This window comes from Thermobia domestica, chromosome 16 (assembly GCF_964235325.1).
Source record: "Thermobia domestica chromosome 16, izTheDome1.hap1.1, whole genome shotgun sequence".
NCBI classification, from domain to species: domain Eukaryota; kingdom Metazoa; phylum Arthropoda; class Insecta; order Zygentoma; family Lepismatidae; genus Thermobia; species Thermobia domestica.
The window spans coordinates 2,119,037-2,146,392 of NC_137469.1; the positions used below are offsets into that span (position 1 = coordinate 2,119,037).

Below are 27,356 nucleotides of genomic sequence, written 5' to 3' on the forward strand. Positions count from 1 at the left end.
TAATGGCAGATTTTAAAAGAAAAGAAGTGATCCGAAAGCGAAATGAAAGGTATAACTCACAACAGGAGAGTAAACACAAAATACAGGTGAACGATCTGGTTTTTTTGAAACAGACAAACTTAAGTTCCGCAACAGACAAGAAAATTTCAAAATTTTTCAATGTGTTCAAAGGACCCTATCTTTGTGTTAACAAACCATCCAATTCAGAAAAGGTGTTCGAATTGTTAGATCCTTTAACTGGTAAATCAATTGTTTCACATTCAGTGGATAGACTTAAGGTGTGGAAACCTACGAAACAAACTCGTAAAATCTGGTTAGACCTAGCAGTTAAACATAGTTCTCAAAAGTACTATGACATGATTTCAAGCGAATTTAAAAATTCAGATTTAGAAAGTAGTGTTGAAACTGTTCTTTGCAATGCATTAAGTACAACACCAGTATGTTTGTCTCAAAGTGTTCAATCAAGAAGTAATAACCTACGAATATATAAAATTTTAGAGAAATTGCTAGATGTTGACAAGTATTTGAATTTTCTGTACTGTAAAAATCTGTGTTCATCTGATGAGTTGGAACTTGCGTTGGTAAACTTACAAAATCCTTATGTGTTATTGAATGAGAGAGTACAAGGAGTGTAAAAAAAAAGTTGTTTCATATGATTTCTGCAGGCATCTGTGACCCGCTATGCGACTTCCAGATGACCGTTGATATTTTCTTTTCCGAAGTAATGGAAAAACTAGCAAAAATATATGCCAAGTCATGGAGATGAGGTTCCCCCCCCCCTATGTGTATTGGGTAATGTAACATGTTTTTAATGCTCGGAGGAAGCTATTTTGGTAAATCCCATTCTTTATTATTTTAAATTTTTTACCTTGTATTCTATAATTCGGCCTCATCTCGGGGTGGCAAAACAAATAATTCATTGTGGGTAGGTTTCTTTGAAATTTAGCCAGGGAGATCCTGTCGAGTGATCAGGGAGAGTCATAACTGAATTATTACGTTGTAAAAATTTAGCTGTGAATCTTTAAGGCGCCGACAAATTTTATTAAATCTCGACAAAAACATACATTACTCAATATTGTATGAAAATAAAGTTTTTAATATATAGTATGTTTTGAAAATTTATTCATTAATGAGAGAACTCATTTCGTATGTTCATGTCATTGTATCCTTGCATTATATTTGAAAATTAACTTGTAAGTTGATGTAGTGTTGTTTAAATGTTGAATTTTAAATGTTTGAATGATAAAAATTGCACATTGTTAGGAGTTATTTTGAAAATTAGTTATAAGGAAGTATATATATTTATGAAAAGGTTATTTTTGCATTTCATGTGTCATTTTTCTCAAAATATTGAAAATTTTGTATGTTTAGTACGATAAGAATATTTAGTGTAAGGTGCAATAATACGAGTCAGACACTTAAAAGAAAGAAAAAAAGCCTATTTAAAGTGAATAGCCCTTAAAAATAAAATAGCCCTTCTACGTTTGTATGAAGTATTAGTGAACCATTGTGAATCAAATATTAATAGTGCAAGAAAGATGAGGAATAATAACCGGGGAAATAAACTTTTGGGAAGAGGATAATTTCAAGGTTCCAGGATTCTGATAATCTTCAAAGAAGATCATCGTCCCTTTCGCACGCCATTTATGAGCGTGTGGCTCCCCTCACCCACATTCCATTTTAATTCTCCCAGTTTCTCTTGGCTGAAGTGGAATAAGGCTTCATGGATTATACGTCGACGCAAACTTCGTTAGTTTTATCCTTTTCTATGAGTTGGCAGTGCTGTGAATGGTGACTTGCATTTCCTGTTGACCGAACAAAAAGGATGTGATGTGGTGATGTTACGAAATATAGTGCCTTAGTTTCAAAAGTAATCCTAAGACGTTTTTATTAATTTCAATATTTTAATTATGATATGTTAATGGCAAAATCATTTAACGCCTCATGATATATATATTTCTTGTAAACAATACTGCTTATGGATATTTTTTAAAATAATCCTCTGGTGTGACTGGAGCAAGCTTACCGACGCTAGAGAAGGCGGGAACTGGTGTGTGTGTGTTAGAAGACGCCATCAGGAAGAAATGATGTAAATGACTCAGAAAAGAAATCCGTCGTTTATTTGGTCATCACTTATGATATTGTGTTCAAATATGTACGAGTGAAGGGTAGAACTTATATTATTTCGCCACATACATATGTCAATGTAAATTTTTAATGAATACGCTTAAAAACAACTTAATTTGTCTACGAGTGAAGAAGCCACGTCGTATAAGTTTCTTGTAAATCTTACTCTTTTAGAGCAAATACCAAATCCATTACTGAGTTTTACTCATATTAACAATGAAGTTACGTAAGTAAGAAAAGTGATAAATTTACTTCTTCAATTGTTCATGAGCGCACCACAAATAATTTTACTGTCGACTATCCAGCTGTACAATGGAAATTGGAGTTATTCAAGGAAATTTGAAACCTATTCGAAATTGGGAAGAAGAATCCAATAAGTTATTGCCCTCCTAAATAGTCCACCAACCCTCCTCTTCTTCTTGTGATTTCCCCAGAACCAAAGTGTTGAGTGAAGTAGTGCTCAGCGATTTAATGTGTGTAAAATAATCATTTCTATTGTCACGCAATGAGCCGGTTTCGTCGTCATATCATATTTTGAGTTGATCTTTTAAAATTCCTTTTTTTATTTTTTTTTATTCTTCAATTAATAAATACAAGGGCTTAAATTCACTATGTTCATACGATAAAAAAAATCTGAAATACAAAATTTCTAAAGGTGTCAACGATAATCATATTAACAAAATGCAGTAGTAAGTATGCATATGAAAAGTGTAACGTTTTGTGCTTGAGTAAAACCATTTCTATGTATATTTCTTGTTTTTAGTTGTAATCCATGTTTCTCGCATCGATCACTACCAGAACGGTAAGAATTCTGTACTTAATATCATAGCACTTGAGTGTATGCGATGCAGGCCTGTCACTGAAGGTGGATACGCGCGTATACAACTTTGGTTCGGACTGATCTCAAGTCGCAATCTGGTGCAGTTCCAAATACGAATTCTAACCACTAAAATCACTATTATTAAGGCGTACCGAACAAGATTCGAACTCAGAAGGTCATAAGAATGGCCTTCCCGAACAAGAACACGAACCACTCGTGTTATAACCTATGCGACAAATTGCCAACATGTGTACACGTTTTATTTATTATTATTATTATTATTATTATTATTATTATTATTATTATTATTATTATTATTATTATTATTATTATTATTAATTACTAAATTACTTCATGTGAATTCCTAACTACATTATCTACCTAATCAACTTATTATTCAGTTCTAGAGGAGGATTTAAATTTTCTATTTTACATTTAAAGTATTTTCTTTAAAATGTATCATGAAACCGACTATTACACTTTTCTTTTGCACACAGAGCTCCTCCGTAGCTAAGCGGTTAGCGTACGCGCCTTTGGCGTGGGGGACCCGGGTTCGATTCCCGGCGGGAGTTCATGTGGTTCAGATTCCACGTTAATCAGTAGGTCCACGTCTTATATAGCCTCGCTGCTGAAAGGGACGCTAAACTAAAAAATCAACTCAACTCTTTTTCACACAATTGAGTACTAAGCTTTTTAAAAAATCACAATAGCAATAATTTTACATCTTATACAATATGAATTACCATCCTATGTATTTCGTTGTTGGTAAGCGTACTTTAAATACGGCATGCATGTTTTTGGTATGCCATTCCGTTCGGTCGGAAATGGCACTTCGAGATGAAAGGTTTGAGAATAGAGATGCTTAGCTTGATGTGCCAGCTGAATGCATAGAAATTCGGTCAAAGATAGAACTGATGAAGACCGGAAGACACTGATTGTGTGAAGGTTGAGTTGATTTTGAGTTTAACGTCCCTGTCAGCAGCTAGGCTATATGAGAGGACCTACTAATTAATGTGGAATCCGAACCACATGAGCTCCCGCCGGGAATGGAACCCGGGTCTCCCACGTCTAGATTGTTGAAGGTATTCATTTTAAAACAGTTGAGTGGGCCTTATAGCCACATTGGAACCAAGATAGAATTACGACAAGTTTGCACTCATTCTGGGAATCGAATCCAGGTCTCCTAGTCAGTAAACAGATGCCTTATTCACTATGCCATTGCACCTCTTTACACAAAGCAAAATGCTAAATAATGAAATTTGACGAAGAAGATTAATTAAATTAACTAATGATAATCTCTTCATAAGGCCTTAGTGACTCATCTGGACTTTAATTAGCAAACAGTTTGTGTATGAAATGAAGAAAGTCATCCGTGTAGGTGAGTGATTCACGCATTGGGTTTATAAGGAGAAGAGCTAGGTTCCAGTCCAGTACGTCCGAACTTTTTAACATGCTTCAATTTCAATCCATACTCACGTCAGTGAGATAACCAAGATCTGTGAAGAATGAAAGAAATGTTGGAATATTGGAATGACGGGGAATTGGAGTAGACACAAAAATTTACAAACTTATTTTCATCGGTTGTTCCAAAATTGATACTTTTATCTTATTTCAACCATTTTCTAACTCATGTATGGTTCCTAGTGACGCCACACTGCATGAAAGCAATCGAATTAAATTTAACCAACATGGGTAAATAATCTATTAAACTTTAAACTGTGTTGAACTTTTTATTTGAATGTAGTACAAAACTTCTCACTAGGGTTCAGCATAGTCCGATCTGTGTATGATTAGAAAATATATGACACGAGAAGGCCAGATGTTTAAACAATCGCAAATCAAGCATCTTAAAATTAAGCTTTTGTGCGGAAATTATTAAAAGTTACGTGTTTGAGCACAATTTTGTATAATGAGCGGAAGTTTACAAACACTACCAGCTAGAATAGGGATGTTTCTAGTTTAAGTAAAAATCAGAGAATGTTTTGTCGAAATAATTGACGTCTTAGATCCTTTAGGAAACGATTTGTACCGATCAAGCTATGTATTCAAAGTCGCACTCTACAACCTATTGACGCAACTCCACCTCTCGTGATCCCAAGATATGATAAAGCAGAATGGGAAAAGTATCGTTCATATCTTTCAAGAAACCTGGAAGGCCTTGATGCATCTACTATAGAAGATGAACTATATCGTATATTGGATACTATTACACGACATATGAATCACGCCTCTGCATAATATATCCCACAATCGCAATATACACCGTATAAACCTAAACTTCCTCTAATATCTTGCCATGGTGCAGCGACCCCGAAACTTTTTTCGTGACTACATTCATACAGGAAGTCGCGAGGCACTTCGTCATCACAGAGCTCTTCAATGTACACTAAAAAATTATGTCAAAGCGTACAAATTACGCCAATGGGTAAAAACCAGTAACTCTCTCTCGGAGACATCCAATCCTTCACGGTACTGGAAACGCCTCAATGCACTTTCTGGCAAATTTAACAAAACTTCCTATCCATTCATTCTTAACGACACACCACTACACTCTGATCTCGATAAAACAAATGCCTTCGCCACATATCTTCAAGATATCTTCACACCACTTACTCCTGATCGACCTGTTCATAATCATCCGGTAGATCGCTTTGATTTTTCATTCGCTCATCTTCAGTCAGACGCTAACCATCCGCTGAATATTCACAGGCCACTAACAGTGACTATCACACCTGACGATATCACTTCAGCCATAAGAAGGAAACGTAACACAGTTCCAGGCATAGAGTCCATCTCTTATCGCCACATCAAAGAGAGTCCATACATAGTTCTGTACCTTCTCTCATTCATCTATACTTTCATCCTCCGTCCTGGATTTATACCATCCCAATGGAAGACGTCTAAGATCTTTATGTTCCTTAAGCCGAATAAGCCCGCCGACAGTGTCTCTTCATATCGCCCTATTCAACTGACACCTGTATTCAGTAAAATTCTCGAAAAAATCTTAGTTCAACGTCTACACGTCCATCTTACTCATTATAATCTTTTACCATGTTCACAAGCCGGATTTCGTCCAAACTACATCCAGTTTTCCCCGATTTTCTCCTTTCTGGTTTATAATCGGACAAGCGAGTGGTCGTTGGAAAAGATGTTCTACTCTATATATATATATATAAAAAAGGTATGAACCATGATCCTATGATAAGTAGTAATCCCATCAGGATTCTGCCGCCTACAGTCGGACAATTTGTCCATGCCGACCAGATGCCACGGTCAGATTGCCGGCGCCGGACTTCGGCATCTTTCCACGCGATTTTCGACCGCGACGAGTAGTTGTCTTGCCAAGCAGTCGGCAAACACCTGTAAAGACGCAGTAAATGCGCCGGCACTGCCGTCGAAAAGAGGCCACCATAAGGAGTCGTCAGAGGGTTGGAAACAGGCCTTTCCGACTGTTTTGTCGACTCTGACGGTCGGCAACAGTCGGCAAAAGGCATTTTATTTTATTCTTTTCGACCGCTTGCCGCCTCGGCAAAAGATCGGTACGTCCTGCCGCCGCTGACGGGTGCCGGCTATCTTCGGCGGCTCGCCACCGTCGACAGCGGCAACCTGATGGGGAAGGAAGCACTAGCTGTTTGACTGAAAGTCTAAAACTTATCTCAAAAAGTGGAAATCCTAAACGAGTTATAACATACATCACTAACTTACTCCAACATTGGACCGTATATAAATAGAAACTATGTAAAATTCGTATTCCATAATTCCAATTCCACTACTCATAATTAAAAACAAATATTATCAAAACATAATTGAACCAATTTTTCCTGGGCCACTGAGTAGAAGGAAATAAGTACAAGGAAGCGGGAGAATGCTGAGAAAACCCATGAACACGGTGTTTGTCCACCTCAAAGTGCAGTTGCATGAAGTAGGAGCCACTGGCAGATCTAGCTCGGAGCGCGGGGGGCCTAGCCTCCCCTTAGTTTTTTGAGGGACAAAAAGTATTGAGGCTATTATTTCTATACTTTTGAATGTTTATAGTTCACTTATGACATACCTATCATAGTTCGGATTCTGGCTGCCCGCCCCCCAGTTTTTACCTTCTAGATTCACCACTGGTATGGTCGACCCAGGGACCTTATCCACCGGAGGTGAATGATCTATGAATGAACAAGCAAAAGTACTGGACCTAATAGAGTTTTCATACTCAGGGGTTCGACTAATTTTGTTGCTGACTCTAGAAACGAATTGGGGTAGAACTTTAGATTTAACACTATATTGTAACTTTAATAAGTTCCCCTTCCTTGTTGAAAGTTGTTTTCCTGTACTGCAATGTCAAAGAGGTAGGGAGAACAAAAATTTGTTTTGATTTGCTATCAGTTTTCCTGGAATAAATATTAGGTGTGGTCCGATCACTGCAGCTTGACATATCTTTTGAAAGCCGAGACTATGTGAGACATGACCCACTGTTTAAAATGTGACCCCAACCACTGCTAATGGTTGTATTCCAGGCAAGTATCATTACCAGGAATCAAACCCTGGATCACATACCTAGAGAACGCACGCTAGATATTCGACCAGGAAGTAACTACGCGTATTAACTTGAAGTAGACGAGTTTTCACAAGTAAACATATTCGTCATATTCAGAGTCGTTCTGACGCGTGACTAGTTAAAAACTAATGAAAAACTAATCGGAGTTTGAATTTCTACGGTCAATCGCTCAAGCACCGCTCTGTTACAATAACGGTGGATCTTACCTTTACGATATAAAATGATAGTGTTTGTCATGGGCCAAATTACGATGAATTTCAATTAAATTATCATGGTATATATTTACTTCCTTGTTGAATTATCGGTACTTTTTCAGTGAAAAAACGGATGAAATTTGAAAGTCCTAAATCAAGGTAAGTATACCAACGTACAGTCCAAACTTAAAATTTCCGTATAATTAAGCTTACAGTACAAATTTTATGTCTATTTTTCTCACAACTTTATTGAAAGATTACCCTGTGCCCTAAGCGCTCCATACAATAAACATAAGCTTCAGCAATTATTATATTAGAAAGCGTATGGTATGCATATATAGATTACGTGTATGATGCGAAGCACTATATTTTTGTTTCTGAATTTGTTTCTCAACTAATACCGATTTTTTCGACTATTTTTACAAACTAACCCACTACCAATTTTCCATATATATATATAAAGTACGCCCCCCCCCCCCCATAAAGGAGAATTTTAAAAAAATGCTTGGAGACGTTCTGCTCATTTTCAATAAAGATTTAATATACTGAATTTCAGCTCCGTAAATTTAACAGCTTGTGATATACTCATTTTTTTGGCAAAAATTCGGATCCCCACTAAACCTTAGGATATTATTATAATGAAAGCAATATGATAACATCCCAGTTTGGATTAAGGCCTAACTATTTACCAAACGTCATTTCATTTGATTTTGCAATTTGGCCGTAATGATCAGGCACACATAGTTACATTCATTCTTTTTTTTTTTTTTTTTTTAGGATTCAGGATTTAGATTTCTGGGCTTTCGGCATCTAAGGCCATTTAGCCTGTGACGTTTGAGAGATGACATCCCTCGGCGAACACACAATCCGGGGAAAGGGAAGGAAGGAAGCGGACTGGGACCTGTAACTTAATTACCACCCCAGCATTTGCCTGTTGTGAATGAGGAAAACCCAGGAAAACCTCATTCAGAGTGGCTGGGCTGAAAAAGCGTCTCCACCGGGAATCGAACCCGGGACTGCTCGCACCGAAGGCGAAAGCTTCAATTTTTTAAATATAATAATTTATATTTTACAGTGATTCAAAATGTAACGTTTCCAGTAGTTAGCTCCTCTTAAAACTCACAGACTATGTGTATCGAAAGCCAAGTAGTAGCATAAGTTCTATTGCTATTATTGCAATTACAAATGTCAATATCCAAAAATGCCTGAAGTTCTTTTCTCTTAGATATACATATCTCAGGTAAGTAAACAAAAGCAAATGAAAAAGAGATATGGAGGCCTTGAAAGTGAAACGTAGACAAATTCACCAGTGTTCAAAAGCATATTTTAAAATCACGTTCGACCCAAGCCATTGGAGCTAATTACACGGTTCTGATTAGTTGAAGTTATCCGTTTCTCGCCTCGCCACGTAGCATAGATATAGCACAAATCAAATGCTTGTTACTGTTGGTCTTCGTGGCTGACAGTGCTAGAAGAACGGCCTAGTAATTGTAATCGCTTTTAGGGTGGGTTCAAACCCGGCCCACGGAAAGCTTTTTTTAAAATTTTTATATTTTATTTTTTTAAATTTTCATAACGCTTTTCTCATTAAAATAAGATGAAAATAATACTCAAAAATGATTTATTTACGTTACGAGTGAAGTTTTCCTATACGAATCCATAGTATAAATAGTAGTAGCCAGTGGCGTAGTTAGGATTATATTTCGGGAGGACTATACACAACACGTGAATAAGCATTTATGTATTTTTCTTTTATGTGCCGACAAATTTTAATGATGTGCATACAACAAATTGATTTCGGGGGGCTTGAGCCCAATAGACACCCCCTAAATACACCACTGGTAGTAGTAGTAGTAGTAAGAGGAGGAGGAACGGGTTAGAAGCCCCGCAGGGCTCGTTTTGTTCCACCTTGACTGCCATAATATAAATTTAACCTCAGTAACTGCTTCATTTTTCTTCTTCAATTCCATCAAAGTGACAATTTTCTTCTATCACTATAATACACAGTACATACACCAGAAGGTTTGGACAACGTGTATTTAGTTCCTATGGCTATGGTCGAGGGTAAAAAAATGCTGTTCAGAAAATGCTGTCTACAATGCAGAGAGTGGAGTGGGTCAGTAGATCAGTGGATCGGTGGGTCATGGTAGGTGGTGGGACGCAGTAGGTCACATGCTGTTGACCCACGACCCACTGACCCGCTTAGAAAACTCGACCCATTGACCCACTCCAACTCTGATCTCTGCTATAGAAGAAGGGAGGACAGAAACATTTCGAGTCAAAATCTTGGCTCCTCGCTCACTATCAATACTGCTACATCTTTGCGTCCTGGTCCACTCCGCACCTTCCTTTCCTCTGAGTTCTCCTACCTAGTCATTCTTCTCAAAAGAAAGCAGTGCTTCCATATGAAGCAGGTAGATCTCCCGTTAAAACTTTAGGCTGACTACTTCAACACTATCGCTTGCGTTCTTTCTGTTTCAGCTTTCTTAGTCTTTCCTCGCATGCCTGCTTCCTACTCAATCTCCTACAGAGAAGAATTGGCCTGATTACTGTTTTCTATTTCCAGAGGTAACACCGAACCCAATGTACAAAAAGTGGCTGGACCTTTTGATTTGGCTGAAGGCCCTCATTGGGACGATCAACAACAAGTGTTGTATTTTGTCGACATGACACAGCGGCTGGTCAACAAATTTGATCCTTCAACAGGAAATATCACTCAGGTTTCCATAGGTAAGCTTCCTCTTTACTCTTCCAAGGAACGATTACGGTTCTCTTCAATTCTAAGATAACATCCTACACTGAAACCACTCTGAGTCATGATGCCCCTACCCGTTTGCAGTAGAAGTGAAGCAATGCATGCCGCGCAATGTGCTTCTCACAATGAGGATAAGTTATTGTAATAGAAAGCTCCATTCTTACACCAGCACTGTTGACAACTGCGGGATGGTCCTTGGTGCATTTGCACGTACCACAAGACGTCTCCCATAGTATCCCAAACAGGCTTGATGGGCAGAACGGACAGACTAGTCTATTCTCCGAATCTCCGAATATCCTCTAGTTCCAAAAGCTCACTTGGCGACAGCCATTTTAGGAGTATTGGGAATAGGGCTATGCCTCAGATGTTTTGATTCGTAGAAGTTTGTTTCACACCTTTTCGTTGGTCAATTTTATTGCTCATAAATGAGAATGGAGTGTCATTACTTGCAGATAATATCTATTTACTCTGGTCTATGTTACAACCAGGATCAGCTATCTTCTCTTTGACTACCTTACTCGGTAGTGTCGTACCTATATGACGTTGTCTGCAAGCTCTTGTTCAAAACAACAATATTTAACGGAAAACTGAGGTCCGCACGTTTAAGACGACCTCATCTGGACAAGAAAATGTCCGTCCTCAACGTCAGGTTGCTTATAATAAATGTATGGATTTTGCTAAACAATTAGTTAGTGTAAAATATTTCATTACTTTTGGAATACACAGTAGCTCTGTCATACAGCCATAAAAAGTACTTGTTTAAAAATGTTATATTAATCTTTTTTTAGGTACAAATGCTGTAAAATCAAAGTAAATAAACCATCAGGTTGGTTACCTTTTGTTCTGCATTTCTTAGCTCACATGTTTATGTGACATACAAGATATGTTCAAAAAGTATTGAACCTTATTTTGTCCCGCGTAAACCAATGAAGCTCCGCAGGAGACTTTCTTCAGTATAGATGTAGAGGGGACCCTCATGAGCAGTCATGATTTTCTTCCCGCCTGCTGAAAGTGTCAGTCGCTTGGTAGTCGACCAACGAGTGAAGACGTGTAGTGAGCAGTCGTCGGATTTCCTTTTTTGTAAAATAACAGAAAAACTTGAGCATCGATATTGCATCAAATTTTACCCAAGCAGAAACCATTCAATCGACTAGGTACATTCGATTTTGAACGAGAATTTGGGCATGAGGAGAGTGTCCGCGAAATTTATTTCAGGTTTTCATCGCCAAACACAACACTCTTGTGTGTCGTCAGGCTCCCTACTCACTAGGGATGCGCACGAGACGAGTCGACACAGGATTTTCCTGACAAAATTCGAGTCGAGACACGGCCCTTCAAATAGAAAAATATACATTTTTCGAGTCGAGACATCATTTTTACAGCACATTTTAGAGACGAGACAGCCACAAATCTTGTCTCGTGTTCATCCCTACTACTCACCCGACATGTCTCTGTGTGACTTTTGGTGATATCCCAAACTGAAAATACCAGTAAAAGGGACCCGACTTGAGTCGAGAGAAGAAGAGGTCGTGCGGAATGCGGCGGGACGATTGATCACTATTCCAAAAACTGCGTTCCAGAAGTGTTTCCAACAATGTTGGGAGCTCTGGAAGAACTGTGTGCATTACCAAGGAGACTATTTTGAAGCTGATTAGGATTTCGGATTTCCAAATCAATAAATGAAGTTTAAAGAACCATAGGTTCGACACTTTTTGAACACACCTCGTATTTAGGGATAGGGACGACTCAAGCTAAAACTCAACTCGATTCGAATTCGAGTCGAGTTTCGAGTCGAGTTCCGAGTCGAGTCACTGCTTTGAGGTCGAGTTTCGAGTTGAGTTTGATAAATGGCTAGTTCGTTCATCTCGTTTCAAGTAGTTTTGAAATCATGGCCTGATTAAACTGGAAAGCAAAATGCATGGGAAATGTAAGCAGTAATGTGGAATACTTTTAGTGTTGCTTACTAGAGGGATTCATCTCGTCTCGTACTTTTAATGCATCTTGTAGGATACTTTCAGTGTATCTCGTCTTGTCTCGACAACGAGACAACAATAGATTTTTATAACGAGACAGCTTCAAATGTGGTGAGCACCAATATAAGTATATACTGTAGTTCTTACCATCAAGGCTGACACATGCACGGTCGAGTTTTTGAGCCCAAGCAGAAGCTGAACCCGGGTATTGATGTCAACCGGCTCGGCTTGGTTCAACTCAGCGAACTGCTCAAGCCGTCTCGGTTGGGACAAGCCATTGAGTTGGCTCATGTGAGCCATCGGCTCGAGCCAGCTCCATTGAAACGAGTCCATTAGTTCGGTTCGACTTAGCTCATCTGAGCCCATGGTTCGAACTGGCTCGGTTGAGGCGAGCAATCAGTTCGGTTCGGTTCGGCTCGGACGAGCCGCTCGAGCCGTCGCCAGCCCTAAACCCGCGCCGAGCAGTTTTCAACATGTTTGGCCGGCACCCTATAACTTTCAACAATGTTTGGCTTTAGCTTGAATACTTGTTCCTCCAGAACTCAAACCCAGATCCTCGTGACCGATATCCTTGCCTCCTGATGACTTCCCGACGACTGAGATGGACGGTCAACTGGTGTTTAGTTTTCATATACAAACTACCTATCTTTCATGGTTTTTATACACGGTGTTAATAATAATAATAATAATAATAATAATAATAATAATAATAATAATAATAAAGTCGTAATAGTAGTAGTAGCATCATTGATATTTATATTGACTATGTAGGATACTTGAAGAGAGTACTTGGAACTTCAGGGTTTAGCCCAAATTGGCTTGTTTTGGCTCGACTTGACTCGAAGTCGAGTTGTAGGAAATTTTTCGAGCCGAATTCTCGAGTTGAGCTCCGAGATGCCTGTTTCCAGTCGAGTCGAGTTTTAAAAAAAAAAAACACTCGCTTGAACTCACTCGTGTCTATCCGTACTCGTATTCTTCTTGCGCAGTACCTGTACCAAGTGTTTGTTTGGTATTCTTCATTGTTTTCTTCAAGTTATTAACTAAAATTCAAGAAAGCGGGAGTGGGCAAGCAATATATATATATATATATATATATATATATATATATATGTCTATATATATATATCAAGGATGTTATAAAATAGAGGATCTGCCCATATGTATCTTCATAATATTAATCAATGAAGCCAAAAAACAACTGAGCATCGGCACGTCTGATTGGCTACTCTCGTTTCCGCCATCGTCTGATTGGTTATTTTCGTTTCCGCCATGATTGTTGGCTCAAAACATTGCGATCCTATTGGGCGGAGTGGGCAGAGTAGGGATGGCGAAACTGTGACGTATGGCTTCAAGATTTTCTCGTAAGGGCAGATCCTCTATTTTATAAGATCCTTATATATATATATATATATATATATATATATATATATATATATATATATATATATATATATATATATATATATATATATATATATATATATATATATATATATAAATCTTAAAGACTCTTCTAATGAGCAGTGGGTCCGCGTTATGGAGAAATTTGAGAACCATTGTTTCAGAAATGGTAAGATTTCGATAAGTATCTCAGATGTGGATTCGCAGTGCCATTAATAATTAAATTTATACATAGGCCTAATGTTAAACCTTTAAATTTTCAGCTTATCAAAGCATAATTAAATCCAAACAGTATTTAATTAATAGTTTTTACATGTAAATACGAAAGTAGGTCAATAAGTATATGCACTTGTTCTAATCGTCTGTAGGTTGACTGTACGGGTTTCTGTGTTCGCAAATCGAAGTAAATATGGCTGCGCCACTGTTCATTAGCACCACAGCGGTTGAACAAGTCTGAAGGACAAAGAAAGAGCCAAAACCTGTTTTGAACTTTTCAATCCATTCATAAACACTTCGCCTTGGTAAAAAAAAGAACATTTCACTCGTCTTGTGCTGGAAACTTTCTATGACAATGTTGCCGTCTATCAGCTTCTGAACGCAGAAAGCCGTACAGTCAACCAACATAGAATTAGAAGTGTAAATACTTATCGACTTACCCTCGTACTACTGTAGCTGCATTGAAATTTGGTCAGAGTACAACTTGGTTGAATGAACTATATTTATTGCACAATTTTCCGTGCTGTATCCATAGAATTTATTCTTTTGAAAAATTATTTCAGACAGAGGAAAAGTGAGCTTTGTCATCCCCGTGGTCGACCAAGCCAATAGATTTGTGATAAGTATTCAACGTACATTAGCTGTTTTGTCCTGGAGTGGCCAAGAGCACAGCTACCCAAACATCAGAGAAATAGTTACGGTAGACAATGATAAACCGCTCAACAGATTCAATGAGGGCAAATGCGATCGAGTTGGACGCCTATGGACAGGTAACGATTCATCTGTTTTATTTATTTATTTGCTTTCAAATGAACTATTATTCGCTTAGGAAGCTGTAGTCTATGTGAGATTGTACTAGACAGCATCTTATCTGTCCCTTTTCGTTTCCTTCCACATTTTCACACCATCAATTCTTTAATTGGCATTTACTTTCATTAATACCTCTGGTGCGTGGGGTCTCTGGTTCGACCCCCGAACAAATAAGTGTATGATGGACAATATCGTATCTTTGGGTTTTCTCGAGATACGCTCGTTTCCTCCCACATTTTCATTTTACCTATTGAACATACCATTATCATTCACTTCCCTTAATCATCTCTCTCTCTCTTAGCCTAAGGGGCATAATCATCGGACGTTAAACTGAAAGATATCACTTCAAAGATTTCTTTCATTAATAACCTGTCTCATTTAGCTTACAGCAGGATTTCTCAACCTTTTCTACCAGCAGTACCATAAAAGCATAATAGTAATCAATATTACCGTAAGTCGTACGTACCACTAACAGCGAACGGCGTACCACCAGTAGTAACGCGCACCACAGGTTGAGAAGCCCTGGCTTAGAGGCCATAACAGTCGGACGCAAAATTATTCATTTAATTTCATATATTTATCTAACACACCTTATCCAACCTCTCTACCACCCCGGGCGAAGTTCTGGCTCTCTTGCAATCGTTATCTCCACATAGATCACTTGGACCTGATAACATTGGTCCTCTCGTTCTCAACAAAACTGCTTCAGTTATTGCGGTTCCTCTATCTATCTTATTCAATAGATGCTTCAAGGAAGGGTATTATCCCACCAGTTGGAAACTAGCTTACGTGACCCCAATATATAAATCTGGGCTTAAAGATCATGTACCCTCCTATTGGCTAATATCTCTTCTTTCTGTAATATCAATTATCTGCGAAAAAATAATCAAAGACAGGCTACTTAAATTCACCTCACCTTACATCCACAGTTCTCAGCACGGCTTTCTACCGAGAAGCTCAAGTCTCACAAACCTAAGTACTCTTCTTTCGAGTGCAGTCAAATGTATGAATAACAATAGTCAATTAGATGTTATCTACTTTGATCTCTCGAAGGCCTTTGATTCTGTCAGTCACATTCATCTTCTTCATAAACTCTCCAATAGATTCAATGTACATGACAAATCTCTCTCTTTAATCACCAGCTACTTGAAGGACCGTAAACAGAGAGTTGTTCTTTCAGGAGCGACTTCTAACCCCCAACCCGTAATCTCAGGGGTGCCTCAGGGAAGTGTACTTGGGCCTCTGCTATTTGTCCTGTTTATGGACGATCTCTACATGCACTTATCAGCTCAACCTAGTGGCCTTCTGCTTTTTGCTGACGATTGTAAGTTATACAGATAAATACCGTGTCTCCATGACACAATTGCTCTACAGGAAGACATAAATTACCTTATAGGCTGGTGTGAAATGTGGCACTTGAAACTCAACAATAAGAAATGTGACAGTATTACTATTACTTTGAAAAAGTCTCCTGTTCCCTCCACATACCATATCAACGATTCCCCTATCACACATTCTGCTAGTCATAACGATCTTGGTGTCATCTTTGATTCAAAACTCACATTCTCTGACCACATCTCCTCAATACTTATTCAATGCGCATGTTGGGACTTCTTTATCGATTCACTGAACTACGCACTGTTTCGTCATTAGTAACTTTTTATAAAACTTTAATAGCGCCCAAGATCGAATACTGCTCTCCCATATGGGCCATGGCAACACCTACACATCTCTCCAGACTTGATTCTATTCTTAATTTCTTTATCGATATAGTCCGTTTTTGTGTTCGTGCACTTCTAACATTACCTAATAAGACATCTGAATATCCAGACTCCGGAAGTACGTAGAATTATCTCTGATCTGAAATATCTTCATAAAATAGTGAATGGAGATTTAAGATCGGAAATATGACTTCAGGAACTTATTCGAAATATTACGTGTCCCTTCCCCCATCACCCGAAATACCCACCTATTCCATCTTGCCCGTCCTAGGTTGGCAATTATACAGAGGTCTCTTTTTTTACAGAATACCAAACTGTTATAATCAAGTAACAAGTAATGTGGACATTTTTTCGAGCTACCTGGTGTTTGATAGAGTAATTAAACGAGTTTTAAAGTAATAATATTACTTTTACACTCTTTTTTGATACTGTTCTATGTTGTTGTTATTATTGTTATCTTGTTTTCTTTTTTCTTTCTTTTGTTAATATTTCTCTGTGTAAAATGGCAAAGTTATGCTGTATCTGGGAATTTGTTCAATAAATAAATAAAACAGGACCCAAAGACTACTTGTTCCAGTATGTAAATGCACGTCAACCAATGCGATTCATTCATTTGCAACGTTTTCCCAGGTACAATGTGCGACTGCTATACAGGTTCCACTGGAGCAGATGACTCCATCCCTCGAAATCAAGGTTCTCTCTTCTCCATCTCATCTCTGGAGCCATTGACCTCGAGGATGCAAGACCTGGAGATACCCAATGGAATGGCTTGGAGCGAGGATGGCATGGTGTTCTACTTTGCAGATAGCATGACCAAACGCGTAGACGCCTATGACTATGACATCAACACAGGAACGATAGGTAGAGCTTTTGTTTAAATAGTGATATGTTGTAAGCCACGTAAGTTGATACTGGAATTGGGTTCAGCACATATGAAGAGTAAGTGTTAAAATTCATCTCGTATAGTTACGCTGTTTTATACATTCACATTTTTGAGCTGAGCGAAGCGAAGCTCTTATACTCGGGTTAGCCGTTTGGTTGTCCGCGAACTCCTCCTAGACCGTTTGGCCGATCTCAACCAAACTTAGCACGCTGATAGAGTATGTCGTGCTGAGTGACAACATAGGTCGAAATCAAAAATCCGATATACCATCGAGGAATAATCACCGAAAAACGCTTCCTCCTAGACCGTTTGGCCGATCTCAACCAAACTTAGCACGCTGATAGAGTATGTCGTGCTGAGTGACAACATAGGTCGAAATAAAAAATCCGATGTACCATCGAGGAATAATCACCGAAAAACGTTTCCTCCTAGTTACTTTTACATTCATAAAATCAAGATCTTTAAGGTTTGTATTAAACAATACTGTTGAAATAATAATAACTACAGATAGTTCTCTAAATAATGGGTACACCTAAAAAATGCTAGGCTAAGTTTTTTTTTTTGTTTAAAATGATATGGGACCATAGTTAGCCTGGAGAACAGCCCTAATTCGGCGCGAAGGAGATGCATTTATATAATGAAAGGTTTCCAGAAGAATATACAATTCTTCATGAGGTGAACATTGTAATGTACCAATCAGTTTCGACAGCCTCTCGTATTGTCGCCATTGCTTATCGAACCATATAAGGCGTTTTCAATCATCAGCAGTCTATACTTGGCATGTTCTGGCACAAGGCATCATTTCCTTGTTGCGAAAGCATTGTTGTTTCTATATTATTAAATAATATTATCGGAAAGACTTTTATAAGATATTAGAAGCTTACACTTCTTTTATTCTGAAAGATGACTACAAGTATCCACTACATCACAAAATATTTGTCGAATATATATATATCTTCGTGTCATCAACTATGTATCTTCATAACAATCATACCTTCTTGACAACCTACTATATATCCATGACAACCTAATCAACATACTTTTTCTTTTTCAATACATATTCCTGCTCACTTATTGCGCCTCTGATCATATTCATAAAACAAGTACAGATTGATAATATTATTACATCATTATGATATTGCGCCTCTGATCATTGATAACATCATTATGATCGTATCGTTATATGTTGAGGATCAGTATGTTTCGAAATGAAGACCCAACCGGGCAAGTTGAGGTTATTCAACTCATGTTAACCCGTGATTACTTTAGTAGGCTGTTGTAGGAGCTAGTTGATTTCCGGAGTCACTTCTGCTGCGGTCGCTCTCACTGAGGTTTCTCTTCCGTTATTTAGTCATTAATTCTATTGGCTGTCATAACCATGGACGCTGATCCTCGCAACACATCTAATACACTCCCACCAGTTGACTTCCGATCAGTGTTGCCAATTTGGGGGAAAAGTCGCTAAATCTAGGGGATTCGCCTTCCAGGATAGTGACAAAAAATAATTTTTCCGATTAGCGACTTTTTTGGTGATTTTGGAACGACGATTTGGCGACTTACCTACAAATCTAGCGACTTTTCTGCTGCGAACAACTTGTCCTAAAATAAGTACTATTAGCTCGAATCACTTCAGATATATGTATATTCCTTTTGCTTATTTGAATCAATGCAGGTGTTGACGAGCTGGGAAAGTACATAACATTTATCTATATATTCCCACTTTGATTGCTATTATCTCTAACTTTCTCATGGGGACCAATCCCAGCTTTTAATGTCCTTTACTTTATAGAAGCGAGAGTAGAAGTGAAGTGTGTAAAATTTTTTCCTAGACCTTTAATTTTGTTCGTTTTTCTAAACTCATTTTTGATTTCGCTGAAGCAAAATTGATCATAAAGTTAAAAATGTATAAAAGGGAAATAATTATTAGTTATATATGTCCTTCATACATGTTTTTGTAGCGTAGATAGTACTATAGTTTGAATTGATCACGTATCTTATATATATACACACACACACACACACACACATATATATATATATATATATATATATATATATATATATATATATATATATATATATATATATATATATATATATGAAAGAGGCAAGATTCCACGAAAATTTTTTTTAGCGACTTTTCACCCAAAATTGGAGTCATTTCATCTCCTATTTAGCGACTTTTTGTATTAACTTGTTGGCAACACTGCTTCCGATTCATAATTGAGCTTCTTTGGAACTCAGAGAAATCTCGCGTTTTGTATCATCATCATCACTATCTGTTTGCTTCAATATTCCCTTCTATTCTACCTGATCTCACATACTACAGACAACCACTAAACACATTACTACTACCAGTCAGGCGCTGGACATTCATCCTCAGTGTTACCTTCTAACACATCTTCCGTGTTACAAAGACAGGTGTTTCCATTATTTTGAGAACCCTTCTGTAAGCACCTATTTTTACCAGCTTGTTAAACTTCATATAACACATTACTGGAGCAATGAGACTACAATATGTTAAGGATTTGAAGATCGACTATCCTTTCAAATTCAGGGCAGCCTTAATAGAAATAGACACTTTCAAAGTTATAAAAGAAGAAAGAAGTTTAGTGAGATTGCTGAGGTACGAGGTATGTTGGATGAATCTATCCTTCTTGTAAGGTTGAAATATAACTGTTGTATGTGTGTAACTTTCGTAACCGACAAATATCAATACCACTGGCGTAAATCCCGGGGGATGAGGGGGCATGTCCCCGTCAATCTTGGTACTGGGGAGGACTGTCTACCCTAATAATCTGATTTGAAGTGTGTTTTTTGGGGGAGAAATGTGGTTATTTGTGTCCGACTGCTACAAAGAAAAGGGAAATGTAATTGATGTTCCTTGGCTTGTTTCATTTTCACTACTTCATCTACATTGCCTGATATATAATATACAACAGATTCACCTCAGAAATCAGATTCATCTACCGTAATATGAGTCATCTCCCTCTCCTCAGAATAAAACCTCAAACCTGCCCGCCTTCAATGTTGAAGACAACTCTGCTCCTCTGATCCTTCACAGCATTGTTGTTCAACTTCATAAATATTTTCAATATCCCTTTCAAAAAAGTATGAAAACGGTCTTACTTGTTTACGTTGTAGACCCCCTCCCCCTCCCAATGTTGAAGAAAGATTTGTGCCGATGATAAATGCTATAGTCCAGTTCCAAAATATGTCTGAACGTTGAAATCGTACACGTCCCGCATGTTATGGGATTGTCCTTGATTACGAAGTTATGTTCTGGCGTCCCAATAAAATTCTTCGAAACGTAGAATTGTCCCGTTCTTTCATTCTTAAATTTAAAACGTGTAATTGCAAGAGAGCATTAACTCGCGTCATAAAAAATGTACCAGTTGGCTTGGCAAAACTGTTATGTAAGGAGAATCGTGCCACTAGCGGACAAGGTAACAACGAAGGACGGCTTACTATATGACACTGATTTACTGTGAAACGAAGGTATTTTGATTTTATTTAATTTATCTTCAAAATGCCGAAAACGAAACATAAGTGCTGAATATTCATTTATTATACCATGTACTCCCGGTGTGATGGAAAAGTGTCCCGTTATTATTATTATTATTATTATTATTATTATTATTATTATTATTATTATTATTATTATTATTATTATTATTATTATTATTATTATTATTATTTTCAAAATTACCGTATACGAACTGTACTCGATATTTCCATGTCAAAATTCGCAGTGGCTGCTGGGATACATTGTTTAAGAGTACCCGCACTTGTTGGAAGGGAAGAGGAAACTCGATTATAAATGTATCTTCAGAAGTAGTCACTTGATACTGTGTTAAATCCGGACTTCTTCGTGACCAACGTATCAGAGACATATTCTGATCTGTTGAATGGCCAATCCAATAAGTGGCGACGCCAGCTTTAATTTCTTAGAACGAGTGTAAGTCAGGCACGTAGGCAAGGGGGGTCCGAGGGATTCAGACCCCCTCCCCATCGAGACCAGAAATGAAAAAAATTAAGGAAGGATGAAAGAAAAAGAAACGCGAAAAAGAAGAATCGGCGTTAAAAATAAAAAGCTACAGCAAGCCAAAAAAAAAAAACTCTTTCTTATGAGTTATCATAATTTTTCGTCATTGCTTCTCTGCAGAATCAAACATGTTATTTCAGAAACACTTTTCTACTGCTCCTTTAACCTGTCATTTGGAACAAACAGTAATTGACAGAATAATGAAAACAAAAAGTTATGTGGAAAGAAAGTTCTGTGAACACTTCATTCAGCAAAGAAAGGAAAGCAGATATTGTAAAATATTTGACAAAACATTATTGGATATGAATGTTTTATAATAAGGGATATGTACTTTTTTATTATAGTTGAGGTCATAATGAAAGGAAAATTGTTATATTTGAATTACTAAAGGAAGGAACGTAGATATTGTAAAATCTTTTTCAATATTTTTTAAATGTTTTTACCTGAGATTTATTCATAGTTTATTATTAAAAATACTAACATATCCTCATTTTAATGTCCTAACAAACCAACATATGTCGCCAATAAAATAGTTTAGAATGATCGAGCCTCTGGTGTGATAACCACAGTATTCATGTCACGGACCCCCTCCCCCATTTCGAAATCCTAGATACGTGCCAGTGCAAGTGGAGGGACACACACATTTCGAGGGGCAGTTGTTTTTATATATAGTTGAAAAGGGCAGTTTTTTAAATACTACTTGACTAAACATTGGGGTATAAATAGTTCCAAATCTAGACACTGTGGGCGCTCGTTGTTCTTGGTTCCATTCTGGTGTCGTCTCTGCATCCAACACCGAGAGCCATATTGCTTTGCTGATGCCAAAAACGTCCATGGTATGCGGTAGGCATATATTCGAAATACACTCAGCCCTAGCAGAAGGCATTACGTTTGACAACATCGCACGGAAACAAATGAATGCTGAATTTCATTCTAACTCGTTCCTACTACTGCTACTACTACTACCTTTACTACTACTACTACTACTACTACTACTACTACTACTACTACTACTACTACTACTACTACTACTACTACTATTTTGCTATGGATTTATACTACAAGGGCAAACTTATTTTAATGAAAGAAGTTTAATGAAAATTTTAAAAAATAATCGTTAAATCACTTTTTGAATATTATTTTTAATCTTATTTTAACGAAAGAAGTGTTACAAAAAATTTAAAAACCTTCCTTAGGCAGGGTTCGAACCCACGCCAAAAACGATTTTTCTTCCTATGGCTAGAGTTCAGTGTATTTCGAAAATACGCATGCGGTAGAGCTATCATGAAAACAAAAGAAAAGTGGAAAGCTCTCAAACTTGGAGACAGTTTTTTTCTCTAAAACATTAAATGCTTCCTGATGCACATCCTCACAAACAATTTTTATTTAATCTGGGTATTTAATTTAGGTTAACCCTGTATATTAATATTTTTATTATTTATTTTAAATAATTTTTTGATGTTTTTACCTAGCTAACCCCCGAGTAGTCTTTGATTTTGAGGCAAATGGCGTCCAAGGATTACCAGATGGCATTACGATCGACACAGATGGAAATCTTTGGATCGCTTGTGTTGGTGGTTACGAGGTATTTAATACAAATGTCATTATTTCACTAGAATTAATCAATATTGCACACGATAAAATAAGGATTAAAGTAATTTCTCAGATTTATTGCAGTGCTTTATTTGCTGAAAAATGGAGAGAATTAGGTGGGTGGAGTCAAGGGCGCTGATTTCTCTGCAAATTTGGGGGGCATTCAGATGCAGAAGGTATATATATGAGTATTTTGAGACAAATTGCATTCAAATTATGCAAAATATTGTACGTATATTCATAAATACAATAGGAGGCCCACATCAGCTTTGGGGGGGGGTCGAGCCCCCCGGCTCCCGGGAAAACGAATGAGAGGATGTTAGAAATGGTGGGGGAGAAAAGAAAAATTTTAGGTATTATCAACTCTTTAATGGACAAGCATTGATAGCATTACCATTAAAATATTTAGTTTGCTTTAATGGTTGTAACATGTCTTCCTGATCATAATTTCATAATTTTTAAAGTATTTTTGTACTTTGGTTTCAAAATACAGGATGTAAGTCAAAGTAACATTCCCACAAAAAAGGTTTTATGTGTAGCTACTGAGCAACACTGCCCTACTATGGTAAAATATCATAAGAATACTCTGAGTAATTACCAACAGTTTCGTTGAAATATTTTCCTACAAACCAAGAAACCACAAATAAAAAAATAAAAATAAAAAAGAACTTTCGCGAAACGTAGAAGATAAAGCTTCTACAATACTAAATTTCACTGTCCCTTGTTGAACATTAGAAGTATCTAAAGAAGCGACCCGCAAATCATGTACAGGGTGCGGCAGAACCGACGAAGCAGTTTCTATCGATTACCGCGAGAGCTGTGGTGGGGGTAGGCAGTAGCACGTGGTCTGCCTTTGTTCAGTCGTTGACCCCATTTCAGTAGCTAATATGGTCTGGACCACTGCACATCGTGGTTTTGCCGTTCGCGCTTATTATGAAAACAACAGATCTGTGATCGCTACACAACGAGCTTTTTGGCGACAGTTCAACATTCCACGCAACAATGCCGTTTTCATCTTAGTTGGTGCGTGAATAAGCAAAAGTTTCGCTACTGGGCTGAAAGTAATCCCCGAATTATTCATGAAAGACCGCAACATTCTCCTAAAGTGACAGTGTAGTGTGCCATATCACAATTTGACGTGTAGGCCCTTACTTTTTTGAGGAGGAAGGAGTTTCCGTGACAGTGAATTCCACACGTTATGTTTCAATGTTGAAAAATTTTCTGCAACCCAGAATGGACGAGATTGTTGAAGAACGTGGACTGGGGGACTTGTGGTTCCAACAGGATGGGGCTACTGCTCACACAGCTCGAATTTCACTTGATGTTTTGAGAGAAATGTTTCCGAGACGCCTCGTCTCCTTGAGGGGTGATGTCGAGTGGCCTACGCGGTCACCAGATTTGCGCATTTGTGACTACTTTCTTTGGGAATATCTGAAGAAAAAGGTTTTCAAAAGCCGCCCTCACATCCTACCAGAGGTAAAACAGCGGATTATTGACGAAGTGAATGCCATAACCCGCAATATGTGTGCAAGAGCTGCTCGAAATTTCAGGGATCGTCTGCAACAATGTATTGATGCTAACGGCCGCAATCTTGACATTATTTTCAAAACTAAATGAATGTAAAATGGTATATTGTATTAATTTAGAAAATAAAAACATTTTTTCTCTATATACCCAGATTTACTTTTTATTGCTCCTTAAAACTGCTTAGTTGGTTCTGCCGCACCCTGTATATGAATATTGTATGAAAGCAATAATGCCAATTAAATGATCACTGAAGTTATAATTCGTGCGGATAACGCAATAGAATGCGATGTTGCTTGAGAGCAAAACTGCCCATTAAATGGTTAAGAAGAGGAAGAGAAACTGGTTGTGTAAGAAGGAACTGTATCATGAGGGATGTGCTAGAGGGTATGTGGCAGGAAAGAGAGGGAGAGGGCGAAGAAGACTACAATTAATGGACGATATTAAAACAGAGAAATCATACGTGAGGAAGAAGAGGTTAGCGGAAGACCGTGGAGCATGGGAGCTTCCCAGTTGTGGCAAGTGAGCTACGAACAATGGCAGAATGCCTATGATAGTGACTAATATTATTATTTTTATCTCAGGGTTGGACCAGAGGGAGGAATATCATAAGATTGCTGTCACTATAATGTTGTTAAATAACTCTAAGAACATACTGCATATTAACACTGCAGACACAAAACAAACGCGATGGTCTAGCAGTCAGACTCCGGAATACTTGAACTCTATGATTTGGATAGTTTTACATACGAGTATTAAAATACGATGTCCCATTTAGAACCTGGCAGCCCATTTATTGTCTACGGGATAACTGTATTACAGTGCATTTGATTCAACATGTCCCTTCTGACAGTTGTTTTCCTCTGTTTTTCTCTTCCTGCACGTGGTCATAACAATCAGGTAAGAAGAACTGTTTCTATGGCAACAGCACGTTAAGCCAATTACAATGAATCATTTCTCTTGTTCTGCAATGGTAAACATTGCACCCTTTCCGCACGTTGTCAGTTTGAAAATAAACGAATTCACATTGTTGTAGTCGAATGTCAACTTCACCTCCGGTGCTTGGGGTCCTTGGTTCGATCCCAGCTCGCGCCGTGTGGACTTTGTGGTGAACAAACACCGTGCTCGTAGGTTTTCTCGGGGTTCTCTCGTTTCCTCCCACTTTCTTCATTTCATTCATCTCTCATAATCACCGTCTCCTTTAGCCTAACCGGCATAACCGTGGGACGTAAAACTTAAAGATTTCATTTAATTTTCGAATGCCAACTTGAGTAGTGGACCTGCTGGCTATTGAGAGAATTCTTTTTAGTTCTCTTTCGTGTCGTTTAATTTAATAAAACTGGGATATATTTGCAGTGAATAATTTCGTGTTCCAATACCTGACTTGGGGTCTCTGGTTCGATCCCAGCTTGCGCCGTGTGGACGTTGTGGTGGACATACACCGTGTGCGTGGGTTTTCTCTGGGTTCTCCCGTTTCCTCCCACTTTCATGATTCCACCATTTCATTCATTTCTCATCATCACCGTCTCCTTAGTCTAACCATCATAATTGTGGGACGTAAAACTGAAAAGAGAAGAACGCAAAAGCTGGCAACTCAGCATTGAGCAGCATTGAGCACCACGTGCAGGCAGCGAGCTGTCAGAAAGGACAAATAATATCAATTGCAGTATTTTTTCTTCTTTTAGTTCTAGATACTTTTAGATCGAAAATTTCTAGTTAAAAACATTATTTTGTAGTACTTAAAGCGAAAGCTTGTAAAATATTTTGTGAGTTACAAAGAGTTTCCCAACAGCTCTGTTACAATATTAATGTAAGCGTCTTGGAATGTGTTGTTATTCTTTCTTAAATTCGATTGGGAGACCATGTAAGAGATCTCATGGTTCGAATTCCGCTGAAAGTCCATGAGTCTTATACAGTACATTTTCGGTACTGAAACGGACGTTGAACTCAAATTCCAATCTTTTTCTTATAATTTTAACTTAATGAACTGGATGATAGTTGTACTAATTTTTTTTTTTTTGATATATAATATGGTAAATATTGTGTCAAAAAAATGTGGAACTGTAAATTATGGTCTCCACCAGTCCCGTAGCCAGGCCAAAAATTTAGGGGAGCCCGGTCGAAGTTTGGGGGGGGGGGGCGATCCAACCACATTATAGTTCATCACCATATTATAGTTCACTTGTAAGCCTACCGTGAAAATTTTAGGAGGGGCCACTAAATATTTAGGGGGGCCGGCCCCCTGACCCCCTTGGATACGGGCCTGGTCTCCACCTCTCATCAGAATAAAGTCATAGCACCTCTCAAATACAATGTAAATTATAGTCTATATTCCTTGCCATCACTTAAGCAATAACATCCTTCCAATAGAGTGTAAGTTATGGTTCCCAATCGTTCGCATCAATCCCAATTTGCTCGATCTCAACTCCCTCTAGAGCTCCTCCATGGCTAAGCGGTTAGCGTACGCGCCTTTGGCGTGGGAGACCCGGGTTCGATTCCCGGCGGGAGCTCATGTGGTTCGGATTCCACGTTAATCAGTAGGTCCACGTCTCTTATAGCCTCGCTGCTGAACGGGACGTTAAACTCAAAATCAACTCAACTCCCTCTAAGTTGGCTTTGTGGTGGACAACATGATGTGGGTGGGTTTTCCCACTTCCTCTCAGTTTCTCTATTCTACTCTCCCTAAGTTATCCATCTTACGAAGGTTCATCAGAAAGTAAGGTTACAAAACCTGCAGCGAAACACTTA

The 27,356-nt window shown here is 38.0% G+C and overlaps 1 protein-coding gene across 2 annotated transcripts in view; it reads left to right on the forward strand.

Annotated features, from left to right (window-relative positions):
* The window catches only part of LOC145672874 (regucalcin-like), a 47,832-nt gene that overhangs the window by 15,350 nt on the left and 5,126 nt on the right, over window positions 1-27,356 (forward strand). For both annotated transcript variants that reach the window (XM_081742053.1, XM_081742052.1), the window contains exons 3-6: window positions 10,254-10,417; window positions 14,596-14,802; window positions 17,194-17,424; window positions 22,964-23,076. In XM_081742053.1, the coding sequence (XP_081598179.1) occupies window positions 10,254-10,417; window positions 14,596-14,802; window positions 17,194-17,424; window positions 22,964-23,076 (715 nt within the window). The remainder of the gene's footprint in view (window positions 1-10,253; window positions 10,418-14,595; window positions 14,803-17,193; window positions 17,425-22,963; window positions 23,077-27,356) is intronic.